Source organism: Balaenoptera acutorostrata, chromosome 15 (genome assembly GCF_949987535.1).
Source record: "Balaenoptera acutorostrata chromosome 15, mBalAcu1.1, whole genome shotgun sequence".
Lineage (NCBI taxonomy): Eukaryota > Metazoa > Chordata > Mammalia > Artiodactyla > Balaenopteridae > Balaenoptera > Balaenoptera acutorostrata.
The window spans coordinates 38,640,191-38,662,901 of record NC_080078.1 but is presented as its reverse complement, the minus strand read 5'-3'; the positions used below and the strand labels follow the sequence as shown (position 1 = coordinate 38,662,901).

General features: G+C 59.0%; 2 protein-coding genes across 15 annotated transcripts in view; one reads left to right on the top strand and one right to left on the bottom strand.

The window, feature by feature from the left end:
* The first annotated feature begins 137 nt into the window (after nucleotides 1–137).
* Nucleotides 138–13,905, top strand: TELO2 (telomere maintenance 2). Of its 4 annotated transcripts, XM_057528330.1 has the most exons (21): nucleotides 198–468; nucleotides 1,158–1,493; nucleotides 2,006–2,283; nucleotides 4,256–4,324; nucleotides 4,538–4,685; nucleotides 6,063–6,165; nucleotides 6,337–6,405; nucleotides 6,590–6,731; nucleotides 6,827–6,963; nucleotides 7,462–7,541; nucleotides 7,762–7,863; nucleotides 8,081–8,169; nucleotides 8,262–8,353; nucleotides 8,550–8,666; nucleotides 8,777–8,848; nucleotides 10,041–10,205; nucleotides 10,629–10,720; nucleotides 11,330–11,429; nucleotides 11,607–11,671; nucleotides 11,889–12,004; nucleotides 13,458–13,704. In XM_057528330.1, the coding sequence occupies exons 2-21, from the start codon at nucleotides 1,159–1,161 to the stop codon at nucleotides 13,562–13,564; spliced, it is 2,478 nt and encodes an 825-aa protein (XP_057384313.1). In that variant the 5' UTR covers nucleotides 198–468; nucleotide 1,158; the 3' UTR covers nucleotides 13,565–13,704. The 4 variants fall into 4 exon arrangements, with proteins under 4 accessions (XP_028022214.2, XP_057384312.1, XP_028022213.2 ...); XM_028166413.2 differs by lacking the exons at nucleotides 198–468; nucleotides 11,889–12,004 and adding an exon at nucleotides 138–173 and having other exon boundaries at nucleotides 13,458–13,905; XM_057528329.1 differs by lacking the exon at nucleotides 11,889–12,004 and having other exon boundaries at nucleotides 197–468; nucleotides 13,458–13,905.
* A 45-nt stretch (nucleotides 13,906–13,950) lies between these two features.
* The window catches only part of IFT140 (intraflagellar transport 140), a 71,031-nt gene continuing 62,270 nt past the window's right edge, over nucleotides 13,951–22,711 (bottom strand). For 10 of the 11 annotated variants that reach the window (XM_007181722.2, XM_007181720.2, XM_057528327.1 and 7 more), the window contains 5 exons: nucleotides 22,426–22,632; nucleotides 22,034–22,246; nucleotides 21,796–21,962; nucleotides 20,558–20,699; nucleotides 13,954–14,794 (listed from right to left, as the gene is read on the bottom strand). In XM_007181722.2, the coding sequence (XP_007181784.1) occupies nucleotides 14,588–14,794; nucleotides 20,558–20,699; nucleotides 21,796–21,962; nucleotides 22,034–22,246; nucleotides 22,426–22,632 (936 nt within the window). In that variant the 3' untranslated portion in view covers nucleotides 13,954–14,587. Of the gene's footprint in view, nucleotides 14,795–20,557; nucleotides 20,700–21,795; nucleotides 21,963–22,033; nucleotides 22,247–22,425; nucleotides 22,633–22,711 lie in introns of all 11 variants that reach the window. The other variant, XM_057528328.1, reaches the window with a different exon arrangement.

Sequence of the window (22,711 nt, the reverse complement as noted above, 5' to 3'; positions counted from 1 at the left end):
CAAGCCACGCGCCGCGCAAGCCCAAAGCACATTGCCCCGCCCACCAGGAACCACGCCCACTCGGGCCCCGCCCCATGTGCCCCGCCCCCCAGCGCAGGCGCAGATACAGCCGCCCGTCCCGCGCGTCTTCCGGCTCGCAGGTTCGCCGCAGATTCGTCACCAGCTGCCCCTAGGTACAGGCGCCACAGACTCAAAAAATTCAGCACCAGCTCTACCAGGGCCCCGGGAACTTTTGCTCTGCGGCCGCGTGAGCTGGGCCGCGAACCGAGCGCAGAGCGGGGCCTCGGGGGCTGTGGCGAATCGGCGACGGGTCTGTATTGGCGGAGCGAGCGGGGCCGCAGCGCGCCTTGGAGACTCTGTGGACCCGGCGGGTGCGCGCCTCCCTGTGACCGCTGCCCGTCCGGAGGTCCCCGCCCGCCCTGACACCCCATCCCGTCCCCCGAGGACCGCTGCCCGCCGCGCCACTAGGTGGGCTCCGGGCGCACGCTGGGGAGCGGGCGCGGGGCCGGGCGATCGCTAGCCGGTCTCCAACGCCCCGAGAAGGAGCCCGCGTGGACCGGCCTGGGCGAGGAGGCCCAGGCCGGTGGGGACACTTCTTTGGCCCCTAGTGCATCCCGACCTAGTGGCTGGGTGCACTGGTGACAGACAGGTGACTACTTAATGGCGCTTGTGCTGCAGGGGCGCCCGACCCGAAGTAAATGCTACCTGCAGATGGTTTTGGTTTCTGGGAAGGAAGGGAGCTTGGCAAGGTGAACCACAGGTAGATGCGTAAGGGAGTTAGAAGTGCTGATGAGTCTCCCAACCTCAGCTCCCTTGACATTTGGGTTTGGATACTCCTGTTGTGGGGGCTGTCCTGCGTAATGGGGTATATGGGATGTTTACCAGCATCCCTGGCCTCAGCCACCCACTAGAGGCAGAGTAGCACCTCCGATTATGACATCTAAGATGTCTCCAGACATGGGTACCTGGGGCGTGGTTGCCCTACTGCAGAGGGCACCATGGAAGCCTTGGACCATGAAACCTTCCCTCCTCGAGGGCGGGAGAGGGGGCTTTCTGAGAGTATGTGAAAAGTGCTTCCTTATCCGAGACTGAGTCCCACGTGGATGATGACAGCTCCCTGGACTTCCTTTCTCACATGCCTTTCCTGTGAACTCCAGGATGGATCCTGAGGTCTCTGCCGTCCGGCTCACCGTCTGGGAGGCTGTTCACATCCTTTCATCTTCTGAGGATGGGGGCCGCATCTTCTGCACCCTGGGGTCCCTGAAGCGCTATCTTGGTGAAACGGAGAATTCAGCCCTCCCTGAGGAGCAGGAGGAGTTTGCCAGGATCCACTTTTCCACCTTTCTCAGATGTCTGGTCGGCAAGCTGAGCCCCGACTGGCTGGAGCTGCTGCCTGACGGCCAAATGGAGGAGCTGTGGGCCAGCTTCTTCCTAGAGGGCCCAGCTGACCAAGCCTTCCTGGTGCTGATGGAGTCCATCGAGGGTGCTGCCAGGTGAGCTGGGCCGGCTCTGATTATGGGGTCGCTTTAACACCTGAAGGATTTCGAACCAACGCGTTCTCCGAATTCTGTGAGAGTTTGGCATCCTGAAAGGTGAGGGAATAAAACCTGTGCACGTCAGAGCACTGAACTAAAAGCGGGTTGCGTTAATCTCCTGCGATGGGAAGGCCCTAGCCCTCTGTCCTGCCGTGTGGGCCGGGGGCAGCAGGAGTGTTTGCATCAGGGCTTAGGTGGTCTAGGTAGGCAGTGGGCGTGGCCATCCTCCTGGGGCCCCTTCACTCTGTGGCCCCCAGCTCTGTGTGAGGCACCCCAGCAAACTCATTCCCTCAACATCAAGCACACCACGGTCCTTGCGGGGAAGCTGTGTCATTGGGAAGCTGGGTTTTCAGCAGTTGCTGTGGAAGTTGGTGGGTCAGGTGATTCCAAGGTGGGGAAGCTGCGTGGGGCCGGCAGGCTTTCATGCCCCGCCTAGGAAGCGAGGCTGTTTATACCTGCTCTCGGTTCAGCCCCAGCTTCCGTCTGATGAAGATGGCACGGCTGCTGGCCAGGTTCCTGAGCGTGGGCAGGATGGCCGCTGTGATGGAGGGGCAGTGTCAGCAGCAGGCAGGGCCAGCCTTCCCCCTGCTCCAGGAGACGCTTCTCACCAAGGTGGTGGGCCTGCCCGATCTCCTGGGCAACCGTCTGCAGTGGGAGAACCTGGCCACATTCTTCCCTCAGAACTACTTCCCTCTGCTGGGCGAGGAAGTCCTGCGGGTGCTGCAGGTGGTCGTGGACTCTCTCCGAGGTGAGGGCCCCTCTTCTAACAGCCTCCTCAGGCCATCGTTCCCTCCCTCCCTCCCTCCCAGGGCTCCGGGGACTTTGCCATCTCTGGGCAGTGCCATCGTCCAGTCAGACGTTATCGCATGTCTGGGGCGGCAGCCACCCAGCCGTGAAGTTTCACCCACAACTCTGCTGCCTTGGAGGTGGAGCTGACCCGTAAGCCCTGCAGTCCTTGGTTGGATGTCCAGGTGGGGCTGCTCACCGCCCGGCCCCTCACTCAGAATAAGGGAACGTCCACAGTCTGGAAACCAAAAAGCTGTTACTGTGAAGAGGGTTTATCCAAGGTGGCTGCCGGCTGCGGTGCCCGTGGCCTTGTCATTGTGGGTGGAGGACCTCATGCTCTGGTGTCTGGAGGCGGTGCTGGGGGCCAACTCTGAGGGAGCTCTCTGCACCTGGGGTCCATGGGAGCGGCTTCCTGCCCACCCTCTCCACTAATCATGGTCTCTGGAGCATCAGGGACATGGCTTCCCCACGTGTGTGTTCCAAGAGCTGGGAGAAGCCGGGGGCCGTGGCAGCCTGAGTGGGGGTGGGTGTCAGGTGGTGAACAGCGGGCGGGCTGTCCGAGCCACCGTCCTTTCCCCCAGTGAGGCCCTGCCTTCCCTGCAGCCCTGGCCCCTGCACTGCCCCCACCCTGGCCCGAGCCCCTCATCTTGCCTGGATTCTTACCACAGCCTCCCACGTGCCCTCCTGTCTTGTCTGAGCTGAGCAACTGCATGATGCTGTTACCATGAGTCACACTCAGAACCTTCCAGCATCTCTGCTCCCGCCTCCTCCCAGCTCTGGACTGGCGGGCGTTCCTGCTTGGGGCACCCCGTGCTCTGGCCTCGAGTGCCTCTTCTCAGGGCTGCCTTCCTGATCACCCTGTTTAGTGTCGCAGCTGCTGGCTTGTTCTCTCCCTGGAACCGGCCATCCTCTAAGGTGTTCAGAGGGGCCCCGCCCTGTTGTCCGACGTCCCCCCCTTCCCCGGAGTGAGCTGCGGGCCGGGGCTTGTGCGCACTGCCGACCCGGCGCTCAGAGTGGTTGGTGGCTGATGCAGGCCGGTGGTCCTCACGTGTGTTGAGAGAAATAGACCTAAGTGTTGTGTCCTTGGGGCTGGAGTTGTGCCCACATCTCGCAGACCGTTCTGCCCTCGTGGACGTGGGTCACGAGGGGTCGCCTGTCTGCCCACGGTTAACCGCACATGGCTAGTGGCTGCCCCGGGAGGCGGCCAGGTGGCACTCAGCAGGGGGCCGCAGGGGTGAGGCCTGTGCTGCTCTGTGGAGCCCCCTTGTGTCTGCACACCCTCTGCTCCCCCTAATGTGTCCCTGAGCATTACTGTCTCGGGTGAGGGAACCACGTAGGGGGAGGCGTGCGCCTGCATTTCTCCAGCCCAAGCGTCCAAGCGGGGTTCCAGCAGGGCCACCCAGCCCCTGCTCTGGCTGGGAGGGGCCGCCTGCCTGAGTGTTCTGAATGCCTCTGGAGCAATGTCCCCTTCATCCTGTGAGTGGCTGCGTTGAATTCTGTCTTGGCAGGATCCCAAACGCCCATCTTTAGATCTCAGATACTGCGTTTGCATCATGTGCGGGGCCATCTGTCTCCTGGTCAGTCCCATCACCCTGGCTCTTCTGGGGCTGCTGCCGCCGCCCACCCTCTCCTTGTTCCTCCATCCTCATTTCCTCCCTGTGGCGCTTAGAGCTCCTCCTCTTCACTGGGCCCCTCTGGTGCTGCCACCTCCCGGCGCCCCGCAGTGGTCCCTGCTTTATAGGATCACTGTGAACATAATGCTTTTTAAATGGTTATTTGCATTGGCTCTTTGAGCTGGAAACAGTGCTGGTGAAGTCGGAATTAGACTGAACAAGTTGGCAGTTTTACAACGTGGGATCCGCCTGGAACAAGGTCTGTCTCTGCTCGGCCAGGTGCGCGTTGATGGCCTTACCACCGTCTCCTTCCTGTCCCAGGTGGCCTGGACTGCTCCGTCTCCTTCCTGTCTCAGGTCCTGGGGAAAGCCTGCGTCCACGGGAGACAGAGTGAGTGTTCGTCGTGGGAGAAGCTGCGGCACGTCCCGGGAGGGGTGGGCTGTGTGGATCCCTTGCGGGGAGTTGCTGAGGTCCCCTTGCCTGGGTCTGGCCCTGCTGGGCCCCTGGGTGGGGGCCTGGCTCTGTGACAGGTGGGCCTGTGGGCTGCAGACACTGGACGCCCCATGGCCCCCAGGCTCAGTGCCCCTGTGTGCTTCCCCTCAGAGGAGGTTCTGGGCGTGCTTGTGCCCCGGCTGACGGTGCTTACCCAGGGCAGCTGCCTCTGGCAGCGGGTCTGCTGGTGCCTGGTGGAGCGCGTGCCCGACTGGGCCATGGAGGCCGTGCTGAAGGGGTTCGTGGAGGCCGCCCCAGGGTAAGAAGTAAGGCATCCTTCCTGCTGCAAACGCTTCTCCCCCAGGAGGGCGGGCGGTGGGGATCCAAACGACTCCTGCCTATGTGGGGTCAACACTCATGGGACGTGGGCAGTGGCCCCTCTGTCTGCTGGCCGGTCATTTCGTAGAGTTTGGCTGTGCAAACGCCCATCTTTCCCACTCCTGACGGCTGGGCTGGGCCCCTCAGTCCTCACCTGGCTGGACCGAGACGGAGGCTGCGGCTTCTCTGCAGCCTGAGGGTCCCTGTTCTCAAAAAACCCAAATCATGCAGAAGAGTGTGCGGGGAATGCAGCTTCCTCCCACCTGGTGGCTGTGATGACTTTCCTGTGTACCTGTCCACCTCTGTGTCTGTGAGCAAGGGGGTCTGCGGGCCACGTTCCTGAAAGGGCAGTGTTGGGTCGCTTGGTTGTCGTCCACGTGCCTTCAGACCGTCTCCCGGCACGAAGGGCCTGTTTCTCTGCCAAAGACGTTTCCTCCCTGTTTGACTTCACATTTCTTTGATTCTGGCTGAGTGTGTGTGTCTTGAAGGCATCACGAACCATCTGCTCGAGTCTTTTACTCGCCTGTGTGAAGGCTCCTCGTGAGGGGGCGCCCCCACCTTAACACAGGCCCGGGTCTGTCCTGGCCGCACCACTGGTTTGGCTTCGCTGAGACGTCCTAACTGCCGTGTGAGCCCAGCATACCGTGGGTCACTGGGTAGGGCTCAGCCTTTTCTGTCACCGGGGCTGTCGTGCTGTCTGCCCCAGGGCTGTAGGTCACTTTGCCTGGGTCTTTCTCCTCGACTTTATCAGTTTTCTTGTTTTTTCTTTTTCTTTAACCTTCACGTCTTTGATTTGAGGGATGAGGAGGGGAACACAGCCTCACCTGCTTCCGTGCTGGCGGGAGGGTGTGTTGAGCTCTCACTCACTAAAGGAAGCAGGGGTCTCTCGGTCTAGACTGGGATCTGCAGACTACGGCCTTTGGGTTGAATGTGGCTCACTGTGTTTTTGTAAGTAAAGTCTTATCAGCAAACAGCCACACTCAACCGTGTACCTACCTGCCATCGCTGCTCTCGGCTACCGTGTCTCTACAGAGCCTGATGGCCTGTCAGCCTGGCCCTTCACAGACAAAGCTGGCTGCCCTGGTCTAGGCGGAGCATTTCACCTGGACTGGTCGGGGCAGGCAAGGGATGTCCTCTTGTGTCCAGTCGCTGGGCTCCCTGGTTTCCACATTTACTGGGAGGAGGGAGACTCAGGACTGACTCAGGGCTGAAGCACCTGCCCAGCTCCCTGGTGGTTAGCGCAGAGCCCGGGGGTCCAGTGCGGATCCATGGGATTCGGAGTTGTGCTTTTCCCTCTCCCCACTGCTGTGCCTCACAGGCCTGAAGTCCTCTCACGGCTGCTGGGGAACCTGGTGACAAAGAGTAAGAAGGCCCAGTTTGTGATGACCCGGAAGCTGCTGTTCCTACAGTACAGCTGCACGGTGAGGGTGCCGGCCGGGGGTGGTAGCTGCAGCAGGCGGGGCTGGAGCAGTGCTCAGCTGCCCAGACATGTTGCTGTCCTTCAGCCCAGACCCGTCCCGCCCCTGGGCTCCCCAGGCCGGGCGGGCGGTGTCTGCCTGGCAGACGGTGAGAGGACGCCGGCTCTGTTGCAGATGCCCATGCTGCAGAGCCTGCTGGGCTACCTGGCCATGGACAGCCAGCGGCGCTCGCTCCTCATGCAGGTAAGCGCTGCCTGTGCAGGTAAGGGACCCTCAGTCCCCGTCGGGAGAGCGTTCCTGCCTGGGGTGGAGGGCGCTGGCCGGAGCCTTTCTGGGGCTGTGGGGACATGGGCACCAAGGCCCACGAGGTCCCGGGATGCGTTGGGAGGCGGGGGCTGTCTGCCAGGCTGGGCCTACCACCCACCAGGCGCTGAAGGAGCTCCTGGAGACGTGGGGCAGCAGCAGCGCCATCCGCCACGTGCCCCTGGTGCAGCAGTGCTACGTCAGCAAGGCCATCCTCATCTGCCTGGCGCACCTGGGGGAGGCAGAGCTCCGGGACAGCCAGGACGGTGAGCACGCGGTGGGTGCCCCATCCCCACTGCCCCCCCCCGGAGCCCCATTCCCCCCCCCACCCAGCTCAGCCCATGCGCGTCGGTGCTTCCAGAGTTGTTGGCCAGCCTCATGGAGGGAGTGAAGAGCCGCCTGGACAGCAGCCTGCCCCCCGTGCGCCGCTTGGGCATGATCGTGGCTGAGGTGGCCAGCGCCCGGATCCACCCCGAGGGGCCTCCCCTGAAGTTCCAGGTGAGCAAGGGCTGCGCCCGCCGTGCTCTTCCTGAGCTGCCGACACTCCTGCCCCGATGTCACCGTGCCTGCCTGTGTCTAGGACCACGGAGCATCTGTGCTTGGTGTCAAGTTGGCCCTGGTGGCCCTGCTGAGGCCGCGGCTGGGAGGGGAGTGGAGGCGCAGCCCCTTAGCTGGCGCCTGAGCACATGGCCCCAGGTGGATTCTCTAGACGGGGCTCTCAGGCCTCCCCTCTGTGTGCCGAGCCCTCTGGGATGTCCTTGGAGACGGTGCCACATCTGCTCTGTGTCTGGGGGATTCCCAGGCCCTCCAGCCTTCAGCCCCACCAGTGCCACCCTCTGCAGAGGGGGAAACCTGGACAGTTGCTCTTGAAAGACCGTTGGCTGCCAGAGGCCAGAAGCGCAGACTGCGGGCTGTGATGGGAGGGCCTCGCAGGGGCCCAGCTGTACCACTCCTGCTGCTCCCGTCCCAGCCAACTCCAGCTCATCTGCGTTGCAGTATGAAGAGGATGAGCTGACCCGCGAGATGCTGGCTTTGGCCATGCCCCAGCCCACGGCTGACGGCCCCTCGGAGGCGGGGTGAGGGTCTCCGTGCCCTGGTCCCTGGTCCCCGCCTGGCGCTCTGGGCGTGGTGGGCCAGGTGGGGTGGCTGCTGCACACCTGTTACTCCTGTCCTGCTATCGCTGAGGCAGAAGCTAAGATGAGGGCGGGGGCGGTGAGAGCGCTTCCTCGGGAAGCATGGGTTCTGGGATGAGAGACTTGTGGGGCACCCCTGAGGGATCCTTCTCTGTCCCCAAAGCCCGTCTTTCGCTCCGGTCAGTGGAGAGACTCCTGACAGAGAGACTGTGGACCGCAGCGGCCCCCAGGTTGGGCCTGAGGGCTCCGACTCCGAGCTGGACAGGTGGGGGCAGCCCCACGGGGGAGAGTGCGAGGGTCCTGGCGGGACCCGCCTCAGGGTGTGGGCCTTGCGGCACCGGTTCCCTCTGCCTCACAAGTCCTCCTCCCACCTGGAAATCAGCCCACGGGGCTCTCAGCCCGGCAGCCATTCCCGAAGCTTCAGGGACGGGGGGTGAGTCCCAGGTGACAGGCAGGTCTGCGTGTCTGTGCTTCTTCCTCAGCGATGATGAGTTTGTCCCCTACGACATGTCGGTAGACAGGGAGCAGAGAAGCAGCAAGGCGCCCTCGTACGTGCGGGGCTGTTTGGAAGGTGCGCCCCAGCCCCCGCCCCGGGTCCCCCGCATGCTGCCTACCCTGCCCGCCGGCTCCGCTTCACTCAGGCACCATGTGGGTTCTGGGCAGCTCTGACCGGGTCCAAGGACTGGGAGCGCTGGGAGGCGGCCCTGCGGGCCCTCGAGGGGCTGATCTTCAGGAGCCCGGCTGCCACTCAGGAGGTGAGTGCATGAGGGCTGGGCTGTCACGGTCGCAGGAGGGTGGATGATGGCTTGGCAAGGGCATGTGTCTTCAGGGAGCCCCATGTGGCCCACATGGGCCTTGGCAGCGGGGCCTCTGCCGGGGTGGGGGGCGGAGGGCACAGCCCAGGCTCCTCGAGACAAGCCCCTTCTGTCGAGCACCCGACCCCGTGCGCAGGTGAGCGTGGAGCTGGCCAAGGTGCTGCTGCACCTGGAGGAGAAGACGGCCGTGGCGGGGTTCGAGGGGCTGCGCCAGAGGACCCTGGTGGCCGTCACAGTCACAGACCCGGCTCGGGTGAGTCCCCGCGGCTGAGTGGAGCCCGGGTCATGCCCCCCGCAGGGGCTGTGCTGGAGCCCTGTCTCCGGGATCGTGGCCCTCAGAGGCCTCTCGTCCGCCTGGCCTAGGTGGCGGAGTACCTGACCGCGCAGTTCTACGCCCTCAACTACAGCCTCCGGCAGCGCATGGACATTCTGGACGTAAGTGCCTGGGCCTCTGTCCCACTCATCAGGGCTGGACTGGCAGGCCTGGTGCAAAGCCCCTGGAGGGGGAGCAGGCATTTGCCAGAATCTACAGGGATGGGACCACAGGCCTCCCCAAGCCCCTTGTTGCCAGACCTGAGAGGCTGGGACCAGCGTCTGTCTGATGTTTTCTTGACAGAGCGTGGGCTTCGGGGGCTGCATTGTTTTAGATAACAGCGTTACTGAGGTATTGTGCACACACCGTAAAATTCAGTCTTAAGATAAGCAGAATGTGGTGGGTTCACACAGTGGAATATTACTTGGTCTTAAAAAGGAACGAAATTCTGACACCGTGCTCAGTGAAATAAGCCAGACGCAAAACGACAAATAGCGTACAATTCCACTTACGTGAGGTCCCTGCAGCCATCAGATTCACAGAGAAAGAGAGTGGATGGTGGGTGCCAGGGGCTGGGGGAGGGGTGGGGAGTCAGGGTTTAATGGGACAGAGGTTCAGTTTGGGAGGATGAGAAGGTTCTGGAGGTGCTGGTGGTGACAGCGGCACCATGAGTTTACCTGGTGCCGCTGAGCCGCACTGAACAATGATTACCATGGTGAACATCACACCACGTGTGTTCGTCACAGTGACACAGAGACTAAGACAAAGCTGAAAAAAAGTTCAGCGTTTCCGTGTATACAGTTCAGGGGCGTTTGGTACTTTCCCGACGTCGTGTGACCATCACGTCCACCTGCTTTCAGGACGTCCCACGTCACCCTCAAAAGAACCCAAGATGCTCCCTCCCCCACCCCCAGCCCCGCAGTCAGTCTGCTCTGTCTGTGCATCTGCCTGTCCTGGGTGCTTCCTAAAAACAAGGTCGCATGTGTGGCCTCCGGGTCCGGCTCCGTCCACATATGGCCTGGGCCGGGGTTCCTTCCCTTTTCCTGAGAGGTGGGAGTGGCGGGATTGGATGGGCTTTGGGAGAAGTGACCAAAGGTTTCGGGCTCGTCAGCAGGGAGCACGCCCACCTCCTTCCTGTGCCCCCACAAAGTGAAGTGAGCCTGAGGGACTCGAACTGACTTGCATGGGGTTCCCAGAACCTCCCCGCCGAGGACTGCCAGGGCCTTCGAGGGCACCCGATTCACCTTGAAATTTGGAAAATGTCATCCTTCCCCAGTGGGATGGCGGCTGCCCCGGGTGTCTCCTCTCTTCTAGGTCCTGACTCTGGCCGCCCAGGAGCTGTCTCGGCCGGGGCGCCTTGGGAAGGCTCCCCAGCGGGGCTCCCCAGACCCCGGCTCCCAGCCTGGTGGTGCTGTGGTCCCGGCCTGGCGGGCGGTGGTGGAGGAGCGCGTCAGACGCAAGACCCGGTGGTTTTCCAAGGTCAGCCAGGCCCTGGGGTGGCCTCTTGGGCGGGACTTCTGCCCCGAGGGGACAGCGACCACAGTGTCCTGTGAAGGGAGGGTTTTTGGTACAAATTGAGTGATGTGACACATGCTGTTAGGGCATCATGTTGAAGTGACTTTAAAACGTGAATGCAGATGTGGGTGTGAAAACAGCCCTGAGGGTTCTCTGTCGGCAACAACTGGCCCGGCACGTGCTGGGTCATTGGGGTCCCTCTAGGCCGGGGCTGAACGTGCTCCCCTGGGACGTTGGGCCATGTCTGGAAACATTCTCAGTCGTCACCGGGGGTGGGGGGTGGTGCCCGCTCCTCTGGTGCTCAGGACCACCCCTCCCAAGTGTCCCTGGTGTGAGGTCCCCTGGCGGGGCTGTGCCCTGTGCCCTGTGAGCATGTGTGTTTGGCAGGGCTCTGTGGGGCGGGCACCAGCCGTTGGCCCCAACGAATTCAACTCGGTGGCTGGCTACTTCTTCTTCCCCCTCCTTCAACATTTTGACAGGTGAGCGAGTTTTCTGGAGGCCTGTGATTTGGGGAACAGGAGCCCTGGCACCCGTGGGCTGGAGGGTCCCTAGGGTGGGGGCTAAGGTGGGGTTTGGGCTCAGGGTGGTCAGGAACTTGGCTGTGATTGTTCGTAGCTTAAATCAAGTGACGTGAGGGCATTAGGCGTCAGGGTCTCCGTCACCTCCGGATGCTGGGTTCATGGTGGGGCCAGGGCCAGAGCCTCACCCTGGTGCCTCGACCCGGCGTGGCCTGCCGCCCCCGTGCGCATCCTTGTCCTGCCTCAGCCCGAGCGGGGTGCAGATATGCCCCAGCCATCGCCACATGGGTGCAAGGCTCTGTGGACAGAGGGAAGGGCCTGGAGCCCTTTGCTGCAGAGGCCCTGCAGGCAGCGGTCCTGCTTCCTGATCCAGGCCCGGGCTTGACCAGGCGGCCTTGCAAAGTGACGGGGAGTCTGTCCACCGCCTTCTCCTTGTGGCTCTGGGCGCCACGTGGGGACAGGCAGTAAGGAGGGGAGTCCAGGGGCTTGGGGTGCCCTTGGTGGCCCACGAGGTTGGGGAGCCAGCCCTGAGTACCTGTCCTGCACCATTCGCTGGGTTCTGTGTTGTAGGCCTCTTGTGACTTTCGACCTTTTGGGAGGTGACCAGTTGGTTCTTGGGAGACTGGCCCACACCTTAGGGGCCCTGATGTACCTGGCTGTGAACACCACGGTAAGCTGGGACCCCGTTCCCCTGGCATCTGATGGCTCACCTCCTGTGGGGTCTGCGCCATGTTCTGTCCCCCTGTGGGCCTTGCCTTGGGACAGGAGTGTTTGGACCTGAGGATGGGGTCTGAGGTGGGGACTGCTGTGTGCCAGGACCCCTGCCTACTGGCTTGTGCTGTTTCAGGTGGCTGTGCCCATGGGCAAGGCCCTGCTGGAGTTCGTGTGGGCCCTTCGTTTCCATGGTGACGCGTGAGTAGCTACAGGGCTGAGGGGAGTTGGGTGGGGTGGGGGTCCTGAATCCTGCTGGAAAGTGGACAGTGGGAGGTGGGTGGCGGCTTCCGGGGTGGCCAAGAGGCAGCCTGGCTGGGCGCTCCTGCAGCAGGAATGGCCGGTGGGGCTTCCCTGGCCTGGGTGGAGGGCGCCAGGCTGCGGCTCCTCACGGCTCAGTCTCTTGCCTTCTCTGCAGCTATGTGCGGCGGGGCTTGCTGTCTGCTGTCTCCGCCGTCCTCCTCAGCGTTCCGGCTGAGCGGCTGCTGGCAGACCTGCTGGACGAGCTGCTGGAGGCCCGGTCCTGGCTGGGAGGTGATTGCTAGGCCGGGGTCACTGTGGCCAGGCGGCGGGAGGCTGGTGCAGCCTGGAGGGGCCGGGGGGCTGTCAGCTCGTGGGCAGCGTGGCCCAGTCCCCAGCCCAGCATGAGCGTCATGTGGCTCCCGTTTGTGTTCTGAGTGTCCTCAGTGTGGGGGTGGGGACATGGCTGCTGTCGGGTCACTTTGACTTTGGGGAGTCCTGCAGGGAAGGCGCCCAGACGTGGGGGTGGCACCTGTATATGCTGGAAAGTTCCATCCTCAGCAAAGTTACAGTGGTGATTGACATTTTGCCACATTTTCTCTGGTGGCCACCCCTTCCCCACACACATGTGGGTTTTTTTTTTTTTTTTTAATTTTTTTTATAGCTACTTTATTTATTTATTTATTTATTTTTGGCTGTGTTGGGTCTTCGGTTCGTGCGAGGGCTTTCTCTGGTTACGGCAAGTGGGGGCCACTCTTCATCGCGGTGCGGGGACCGCTCTTCATCGCGGTGCGCGGGCCTTTCACTATCGCGGCCCCTCCCGTTGCGGGGCACAGGCTCCAGACGCGCAGGCTCAGCAATCGTGGCTCACGGGCCCAGCTGCTCCGTGGCATGTGGGATCTTCCCAGACCAGGGCTCGAACCCGTGTCCCCTGCATTAGCAGGCAGATTCTCAACCACTGCGCCACCAGGGAAGCCCCCATGTGGGTTTTTTTTTATGTATTTATTTTTGGCTGTGTTGGGTCTTCGTTTCTGTGCGAGGGCCTTCTCTAGTTGCGGCAAGCAGGGGCCACTCTTCATCGCGGTGCGTGGGCCTCTCACTGTCATGGCCTCTCTTGTTGCGGAGCACAAGCTCCAGACGCGCAGGCTCAGTAGTTGTGGCTCACGGGCCTAGTTGCTCCGCGGCATGTGGGATCCTCCCAGACCAGGGCTCGAACCTGTGTCCCCTGCATTGGCAGGCAGACTCTCAACCGCTGCGCCACCAGGGAAGCCCATGTGTGCTCTTTTTAAAAAGTCTCTGTGGCCAGTAGTACCCCCACCTGTGGGCACTTGAGCCACGGCCCTCAGAGCCACCGTGCCCATGTCCACCCTCAGGGCTCGCGGCTCATCTGCATCCACACTGGCAGGCCCGGTGGTTCTGATGGCGGCCTTTCTCTCCCTTTCTGCCAACGCTGTCCGGCGAGGCAGCCCATGAGCTTCCTAGGCTCCTGCAGGCCAGACCCCGCACATGGGCGTCTGAGCACATCTGCATTCGGCATGTCGGGACGGCTCGGGGCCTTGTGCTGTGGGTGCAGGTGCCTCCCCGGCCGGGCTCCCAGCCCCAGGTGCTAAGGAGCCCTTTGCCGGCGTCTGAGGAGGTTCTGGTGCCACGCGGGGCTCATTCAGGAGGCCTCAAATGAGAGCAGCTGAAGAGGGCTGGCCCGCTCAGTGCTGTGATGCTGCCCACGCTTCCATTTCTGTCTTTGCAGACGTGGCCGAGAAGGACCCAGACGAGGACTGCAGGCTGCTGGCAGTGAAGGCACTACTGCTTCTGGAGAAGCTCCGAGACAAGCTCCTCCTGCTCTCCTCTCCTTAGCCCCCGACCCCCGGGAGGCATGTCCCGCTGGAAGAGTGCGGGCTGGGGGCCAGCACGTGGGGTGGAGGTGCAGCTGGTACAGCCTGGAGTGTCTGCAGCTCAGCGAAGACTCTGCATCAGGGCCTCGGGTTCTGCCCGCCATGGACTGGGACCGGGACGTGGCCTCTGAGGCTTGGGCTCCAGGACGGCTGCTCAGCCCAGTGCCTCCGTGCAGCCTGCAGACTGCAGAGCTGGGGCCACTGGGCCTGGGGGCTTCTTAGCGATGTGCCCCCAGCCCTTCCTCACCTAAAGGCCAGGGACTTTAAGAACAACAGAAAAGGAAGAATAAAAGAGGTGCAGGAGTTCTTTGTGGTTTTCACTCCTGCAGGGAGCCTGGTGCCCACACACGGCCCCCTGAAGGGGAGACATGGAAGTGGGGGCAGGAAGGGGACACGGGCCTCTGAGAAAACAGACTTTATTTGGAGAATTTCGGCAGCTGGTGGGTGGAGCTGGGGGGTGGGAAAGCGTGAGACAGCCCCCCCGCCCTCATCACGGTGCTGTCCCTGATGGCCCCTTACGGTGGGAGCTGGTGGGAGCTGGTGACAGAAAGGGCGCGGCCTAGACAGACAGAGCCTCCGGCTGCAGCCCAGTGCCAACCATTGGCTCCCTGTGGTCAGGACGGGGTGTCCTGTGGGAACCAGTCAGATGCACTGCCGGGCAACCTGTGTGGGTGCCAGGAGGGGGGGGCGGGAATATGGGGACACCCTCAGTTTCTTAGGCTTTACACCTTGTACTTGGGGGAATGTCATGGGAAAAATGAACCAACTCCCTTGACTGCCGAGGGGCTAAAACAAAACCCTGCAGGGGCCAGGGACTCAGAAGGGGGTGGCTTAGAGACCCTCCCCCTGATGCCCCTCGGAGGCTAGCGCATCTTCCCACAGCTCTGCCTACGGACTCAGACACAAAACTTTCACCAGGTACGTCGGGCTCCTGCTACTGACAATGACTGCTAAGTCCCAGAAGAGCCTGGGCAGCAGCAGGCCTTCAGGGGCCATTCTCCACCTCCTCCATCACCTCCTCGTCCATCTCCTTGTGATCCTCCACGCTGTTGTGGCGCATCTGCTCCGGCATGGTGCGCGTCAGAGGGATGCCCAAGCCCTGGTGCACGGCGTCCACAGTGCGCTGGCTCACGTAGTACGACACGTTGGTGGAGGGCACTCTCTTCCGCATCTCCTCCAGGTACTTGTAGGCCTGGGTCACACACAACAGCCGTGACCAGTCAGTGCACAGTGGGAACAAGGGGCCCAGCCCAGGGGCAGAGTGAACAGGGGAGGGACACCTTTGGTGAAGGGGCTCAGGTGGCCTCTTGGCCTTCCCAAGCGTTGGTGGCATCTGCGGGCAGTGAGGCTCAGGCTCCGGTGGTCAGTGCTGTGAGCTCCCCCAGGGAGTCCCATGGGCAGCCTGTTACCAGGACCCTGTGTGCCTGGGGACCACGCTCCCCGGAGGGTCCGCCCACCCTGGATGCACACAGGGAGACCTCGAGGGAAGGATGGATTCATGTCTCCCGTCTGTTTCATTCACTCTGGGGTGTGTGCTTGTTGGGCCGGAGGGCCGGCAGCAACATACAAATGGTTTGTCTTGTGTATTTTGACCAGGCCTCCAATTTACCCCAGTTAATTGGCCTGTGGTTAGTGAGTCTCGTGTGTGTGGTCCTTGGCCTGGGGCTGGTGAACTATGGGATTGTCGGTGGTTTTCCTGTAGGACTTCCTCTGGTCCTACCAGTGGGAATATGTGGGGGGGGGGCATGGGGGCCGCACGGCAGCTCGGGGTGGGGTCTGAGGCAGGACGGGTGTGCTTACACTTGCTCCACCTGCCTGCACCCACATAGAGGGTCATGTGCAAGCACAAGGAGCTGGAACAGGGCCTCACGTGGCTTCTGCGGGTACACTATCAATTCAGAATATGAACAAAATTTCCAGGAGCTTTTTGACTTTATGAGGAAATAATCACATCTTAGCATTTCTTAAAGATGATAAAATTTTAGAATGATCTTATTTCAGACAGATATAACTGTCTGATATAAACAATAAAGATCATAAAGATAAAATAGGGTGTTTGGAGGGATGGGGGATGCAGTGTGCAAGTGCTCAGGAGCCCTCCAACGACGGAAGGAGACATCCAGGCACCAGGGGATGCCCCTTGGTGTCTGCTGAGGGCCAGCTGTGAGCCAGGTGCCGTGCTGGGCACACAGGACACAGGTACAAGGAGGACCAAGCCAGGCCAGTGGGCGCTTCGGTGAGAAGCCCAGCCCAGCAAGGGTGGAGGGAGTTGGGCAGCTGTGGGGTTTGGGTGGGGGAGCCTATGCAGAGGGGAGGGGGTGGGAGACGGCGGGGAAGCCAGAGAGAACACCTGGGGGCGGGGAACGACACAGCCGGGCCTAGAGGTGCACTGGGGTCAAGGGAAGCAGCGTCTCCAGAAGGAGGGTCGGCAGTCTGTCACGACTGGACTCAGGATGGGGCCATGAGGACCGAGCGGGAGGGACGTCCCAGGGACGGGGAGACCCCGGAGCAGCAGCGGGGGCTTCTGTGCCCCCTGCCCCCACCCGGGGAGGAAACTCATGCAGGCCTATCCTTTCTCAATTTATTTATAGATTTTTTAAAATTTAAAGTTACTAAATCCTACGGGCTTCAAACAAGGCTTGAGACAACAAAGAATTTGGTGAAATACTTGAAATGTGATTTTTCTGTTAATTTTGAGGATTCAGTGGTCTGAGCATCTCCGCAGTCCACTTTTGTTTTATTCTCCAAAAAAGAGGGAACCTGTTGGGATTCACTTTAGAGCTGTTTCCCCAACAACAAAAGGGGTCGGTGAGTGGAAGTGGCAGGGCCGGGAGGATGTGAGCAAGTGGGCCGGGAAGTCTGAGTTCATGGTGCTGACCCCCCAGACCTGGGCCACAGATGCTTGGCTTTCCTGGGAATCTGGGAACTGCACCCCGTGAGGCCGGCCTGGCCCACTGGCAACTCTTCTGAATGAGTTGTCAATCCTGGGTTTGCCAGCACTTGGGAAAGGAAGGCGGGGGTCCCTCGGGGTCACTGCAGCCTCACCAGGAACTACCTGTGAGGGACAGGCCGTGGGCAGAGCACGTGGACTATAGCACAGTCTGTGTGCTGCCCTTTAGAACATGGAGGGAAAATGCAGCCAGGTGGGGTTCTGCTGCTGGTTACTAGAGGACTAAGACCGAAAAGAACGAGGACAGAGGCTTCTGGTGAGGGCAGGGTAACTCACATTAGAACAGCCCCCCTCCCAAACAACAAGGACTCACGTAAAAAAAACTCACTTTTAAGGTAACAAGGACTCACGTAAAAAAAAACTGGGCAAAATGCAAAAGGCTCTGGAGAACAACCGTGGGCAGGTGGGCTGGGGGAGCCAACACTTGGGTGAGTTTTCTGCTTGTTGTAACTTCTGCCTCGGGGAGGCCCAGTCAGGGCCACTGGGGGAAGTAAAAGGCACAAAGAAACCACACCCTTACTGGCCAAAAGAACCAGAATCAGAACTGCATCCACCACAGCAGCTGGCATGTGAGGAAACGGTGAAGACAGTCGTGGAGCGGACAGATTCCGAGTGTGGGCTCTGCCCTGACCTCTGCTTGACCTTGACTCTGCATGTGCTGGGGACCGGCCATATGCCAAGGAGCCTGAGCAAAGCCATGTACTGAGCAGAGAGCCCCGCTGCCGCCCACCACGGTGGGGGGGCTTACACTCTGAGCTCAACAAAGGTGGCTGCCTAAGGAAAACAGGACAGAAGGAGGACATAGCAGAAGCCAGGGTCTCTACAATGTGTTATCCACAATGTCCGGGATACAAAAAACTGCTAGACATAAAAAGAAACAGGAAAACCTCACCTATACTCAAGAGAAAAGACAAATAATGGAGACCAACTCAACATGATCCAGATGTTTGAATTAGCGCCACAGACTTTGGAGCAGCAATTACAACTATGCTCAAGAGTATAAAGTGTTGGGTTTCCCTGGTGGCACAGTGGTTGAGAGTCTGCCTGCCAATGCAGGGGACATGGGTTCGAGCCCTGGTCTGGGAAGATCCCACATGCCATGGAGCAACTGGGCCCGTGAGCCACAACTACTGAGCCTGCACGTCTGGAGCCTGTGCTCGGCAACAGGAGAGGCTGCAACAGTGAGAGGCCTGCGCACCGCGATGAAGAGTGGCCCCTGCTTGCCACAACTAGAGAAGGCCCTCGCGCAGAAATGAAGACCCAACACAGCCAAAAATGAATAAATAAATAAAATTTTTAAAAAAAGTATAAAGTGTTCATTCTTAATGAATCAATAAATAGGAAATTTTAGCAGAAAAATAAAAAGAAAAAGAACTAAGTATAAATCCTAGAACTGAAAAATACAAAATCTACAATGAAAAATTTGCTGGACAGGTTAACAGCGGATTGAAGATAGCCAAAGAAGAGTCAGTATATTTGAAGATAGTTATGTTACCTAATTCAAGTAATAGGAAGAAAAGATCAATAACAATGAACGTCAATTACAAATGTGTATCCACTTAATATGAAAAGGCCTAACACTTAACTGGAGACCCAGAAAGAGAGAATAAGGCAGAAAAAAAATATTTGAAGGAAAAATAATTACAGATTTCCCAAATACAGTCACAAAAGGATCAAATTTGTTTCCAAGTAACTTACCCTCATCCCAGAAGAAAACTCAACAATATTGAAAGGAACACACACACAGACTCCATCACTTGATAACCTAAAACATTTACAGTGTCTGGAATCCAATAAATAATTGCAGACCTGCAAAGCAGGAAAATATGAACCATAACAAAGAGAAGAATCGACCAATAGGGACATCTGGAATTGACACGGGAGCCGAAGACTTTACAGTAGTAAATATTTCACGTGCCCAGTAAGGCAGAGGAAAGAGCAGAGTAAAGAGACACAGGAGATGGAGGGAGGAGAGCCGGTTCAGACCCATTGGAGGTGAAACTACGGACGGAGCAACAGCAGAGCGGACTCTGCAGAAGGAAGACAGTCAACTTGCAGCAACAGCAAAGCAACCGCCCCAAATGAAAACAGGAAAAATTCTGGGAAAAGGAGAATCAGTTGAGCCAGGGGCCAATATATACAAGTGGCTGGAGTCCAGAAGGAGGGGGAGGGCAAGGAATGAAAGGGAACTCCCTACAGACGGGGAGAAAACACGGCAGCTCACACATCTGATGCAGACAACGTCCAGGCCACACTCAACAATAAGAAGACAAACACGCAGTGAAGCGAGGGGAACGGTGTGAGCACTCGCAGGAGGGGACCTGAGCAGGGGCTCGCCGCCAGCCACGCGGACAGGGTGCGTTACAGCCACAGTGAGACACTACCACACACCCACCTACATCGCAGCCACCACCAGCTGCATGTCCACCCAACACTTGGACTTTCCTGATGAGATCGCTGGTGATGTTAGCCAACAGGATTTCTTTGATGTGTGTAATGAAATGTTTTGACATTTGCACAACCCAGTGAACCAGTATTTTCCAAACGACCACCATGATGTTACAAAATCACGTATGTGTAAAAGATGCAAGATAGACCAACGGGTTTTAAGGTAACAAGTACAAAAAGCACGCTGACATGGTTTCAGATTGCTCATTGCAACTAACTTAGGAAAACACCACTTGTGGAATGTGGTGTGGTGTCTTAAGACCCGCAAATACTTGACAGGGCTGCTACAAGGTCCTCCCCTTCTCACCTACACATTGGGGTGAAGCTGCGTTTTCATCACAGATTTCATATTTCAGTGAAAAGAACTTATTTTACCACATTGAATGCAGAAGCAGACACGGAGAGTCTGGCTGTCCTGTATTATGTCAGACATTAAAGAGATTTGCAACAATGTAAAACAAAGTTACTTTTCTCACTAGATGTCTTTGTTTTGAAAAATACTGTTATTTTAAATGAAAATGTTACCTATGTTACCATGTAGTGGGTTTATTTTATTTTTAAGTAAATTAACAAATATTTTACAAATTTATTAGTTTATTTTCTAATACAGTAAATATTGGTAGATATAACCCACATAAATAAAAGCTCTTAGGGTCCTCAATAACTTCCCCAGCGTAAAGGGGTCCCAGGACCAAAATGTTTGAGAACTGCTCTGTTAAACTGAATTATCAAAACCCTTCCACAGGCTTCCCTGGTGGCGCAGTGGTTGAGAGTCTGCCTGCTAATGCAGGGGACACGGGTTCGAGCCCTGGCCTGGGAAGATCCCACATGCCGCGAAGCGGCTGGGCCCGTGAGCCACAACTGCTGAGCCTGCGCGTCTGGAGCCTGTGCTCCGCGGCGAGAGAGGCCGCGACGGTGAGAGGCCCGCGCATCGCGATGAAGAGTGGCCCCCGCTTGCCACAACTGGAGAAAGCCCTCGCACAGAAACGAAGACCCAACACAGCCAAAATCAATCAATCAATCAATCAATCAATCAATCATACGCATCTGATTCAAAGATCTTCATTAAAAAAAAAAAAAAAAAAAAAAAAAAAACCCTTCCACAAAGAAAGCTCCAGGACCAGCGGGTTCACTTACACATTCTATCCTACATTTAAGGAAGTGACACCCATCTTACATACACTCTCTCAACTCCAGGAGGTGGGCACCCCAAGTGTTATTAGCAAACTGAGGAGTGAAGGGGCAGGAAAGGATGTCTGTGCCTGTCAAATGGCTCAGAAAATACCCATTGTATGTATAAAATAGAAAATTTAAAACATATAATGAATACATAAATGTGGCAAAACGTTAAAAAAATGTGAATCTGGTAAAGGGCTGGGTTCTATTATTCTTGTAACTTCTCAGTTTGAAATTATTTCAAAATAAGAAAGGCTGAAAAGTCAAAAAGAAAATCGAAACGTGGGGAGGTGCCTCCCCCACTGCGAGCTCCGCAGGGGGCTCTGCAGCCGGGATACCCCCATCACCCCGCAACCCCATCAGCCCCAGGTGCGGCCTCACCGTCTGCAGGTCCTCCATCTGCACGTGGCGCTCTACCAGGAAGCCGTATACGTCCCCGACGCGGACGGTGCTGTCCAGGTCTGGCTCCTCCAGGAGCAGCTTGCACTGCCTGACCGACTCCTTGGGGTCCTCGGTGTATGTCCTGCTGGGAGCACGGACATGCTGAGCCCCAACCCAGGGCACGGCTGCACGTCAGGGGTTAGGGCAGGCTCTCGGCCTGGAGGATGCAGCTTTTGAGAAGGTAATTCCCGTGAACTAAATTAATTCTTTATTGAGTCAATTCATAAATTCACTAATTTGTTTTAACAAAACGTACTGACCGCTCGCAGGGCTGGTACTGGTGCTGCACTAGACTCTGGAGGGCACGGCCTGTCAATGCCAGTCCCGCCCAGGGAGCAGCCTGGAGCGTGACCTGGGGCAGAGGGGCGAGGGCATGGAGGGGGTGAGTCACTGTGGGGAAGCAGTCAGGGAGGGCAGCCCAGGCAAAGGCCAGCACAGTGACGCCCAGGGTCTCCACAGTGCCTGGTGCGGTGCGTGCAGGCGGGGGTGGGACCAGGAGGTCCTGTGAGTCCCCCACAGGCCGGCCCTCTGGCCCCCGCATTCCCCTCCCTCTGTCCAAGCACCCTGCCCTGTGGCTGAACCCCCTCCCTCCTGCAGCCCTGACGTTCCTGAACCTACACATCCGAGTGGGGGAGCACCCTTCAAAGAGCCCCACTCCATAAACAGCATTCAAAATGTTTTTGGAAGTCTTTGGAAAGCCTCTGCTCAGATAAGCAAAGTGCTTTCATTGGTTTAGGCAGAAGCTGAGCCCTGCTGCCCACACGAGGGTCTTGGAAGCACTGGACGAACTGCCAATAAGTAAAAACTGAGGTCCCGGACACATTTGGATTTATGGCCTGTCTTAAAACAGGCGGCGTGCTGCCCGAGCCTCCACCCCACGGGCCCCCTCCCCAGAACCACCTGCCGGACCCCTGCACGCACCTGAGCAGGCCCCGGGCTCCCCTCAGACACAGCCTCTCCTGACACCAACCTGCCTCCCCCGACCACCACTTTCCTCCCTCAAAGGTCTCTGCTGTTTCTGGAACAACCTCCCAAGAGTCGGCCCGGTTCTGCGGGAACCAGAGGAGCCCCGACGTGCATAGAGCAACGGCACACCCTGCCCTTCCCGTCCAGCTGTCCAAGGCGTTCCTTAGAAGAACGTCCACTGGAAGTGCCGTGCTGCCCCAAGGCTGACGCACCTGCGGGCCTGCATGAAGCGCTTCATCAGTGCCATTTTGCTCTGCAGCTGCGCCAGCCTGGCCTCCTGGTCCAGTGGGATCCTGGCCTTGGCCTTGGACAGGCACTTGCAGGCCTCAGTCAGCGCCCCGTGGGCCTTGTCGTAGTTCTGGTACTCATCGATCTCTACCTGCACGAGGAGGCGTCAGGACCCATGGGTCCCCCACCCACCCGGGGCCCCTGGAAGTGGGGGGTCGGTACCTGGGCACAGGCATCGTAGAAGCCGGCCAGGAGGTCCAGGGCCCGGCCCTTGGTGTAGAAGCTGATGATGCTCTTCATGATCTCCGGGTCCTTCTGCCAGTCCAGGGACTGCAGGTAGTTGGCTGCCATGATGTATATCTCCTTTTGCCTCGAGACGCCCGCAAAGAACACAATTTTCTCAGTGTCCCCAGACTTGAGCAGTGCTCTCATGGCCTGGACAGAGAAAGAGCCGGGCTGGCCCCTTCCTGGCAAGGTGGACAGAGCTCCCGCCTGACGCTGCAGGTGTGTCTTCAGGACAAGCGAGCTCTGGGCTGCAAGGTCTTGGCAGGCGCCCTCAGAGCCCTGCCCGGAAGCTCATCCCACGGGGCACCCATGTGCCGGGCTGCACTCACCTTCAGCCTGTCCCCTGCCTGCGTGTACTTCTTGGTGGCCAGGTGGTAGTTGCCCTGGCGCATGCAGCAGCTGGCAATCTGCTCCAGCAGCTCACGCCGGGACTCTTCAGACAGCTCCTTGCAGTCCTTGGACACCGTCATCTTTTCGGCCATCTCCTCAGTGATGGTCAAGTTCTGCTCCAGGCAGAGCTGCAGGGCTTCGTGATACTGGGAAGGGCCACAGAAACCAAGGGGCAGTCACCTGTGGCCTGGGGGAGAGCCACACCTCCCCGCCACCTGGGATGGG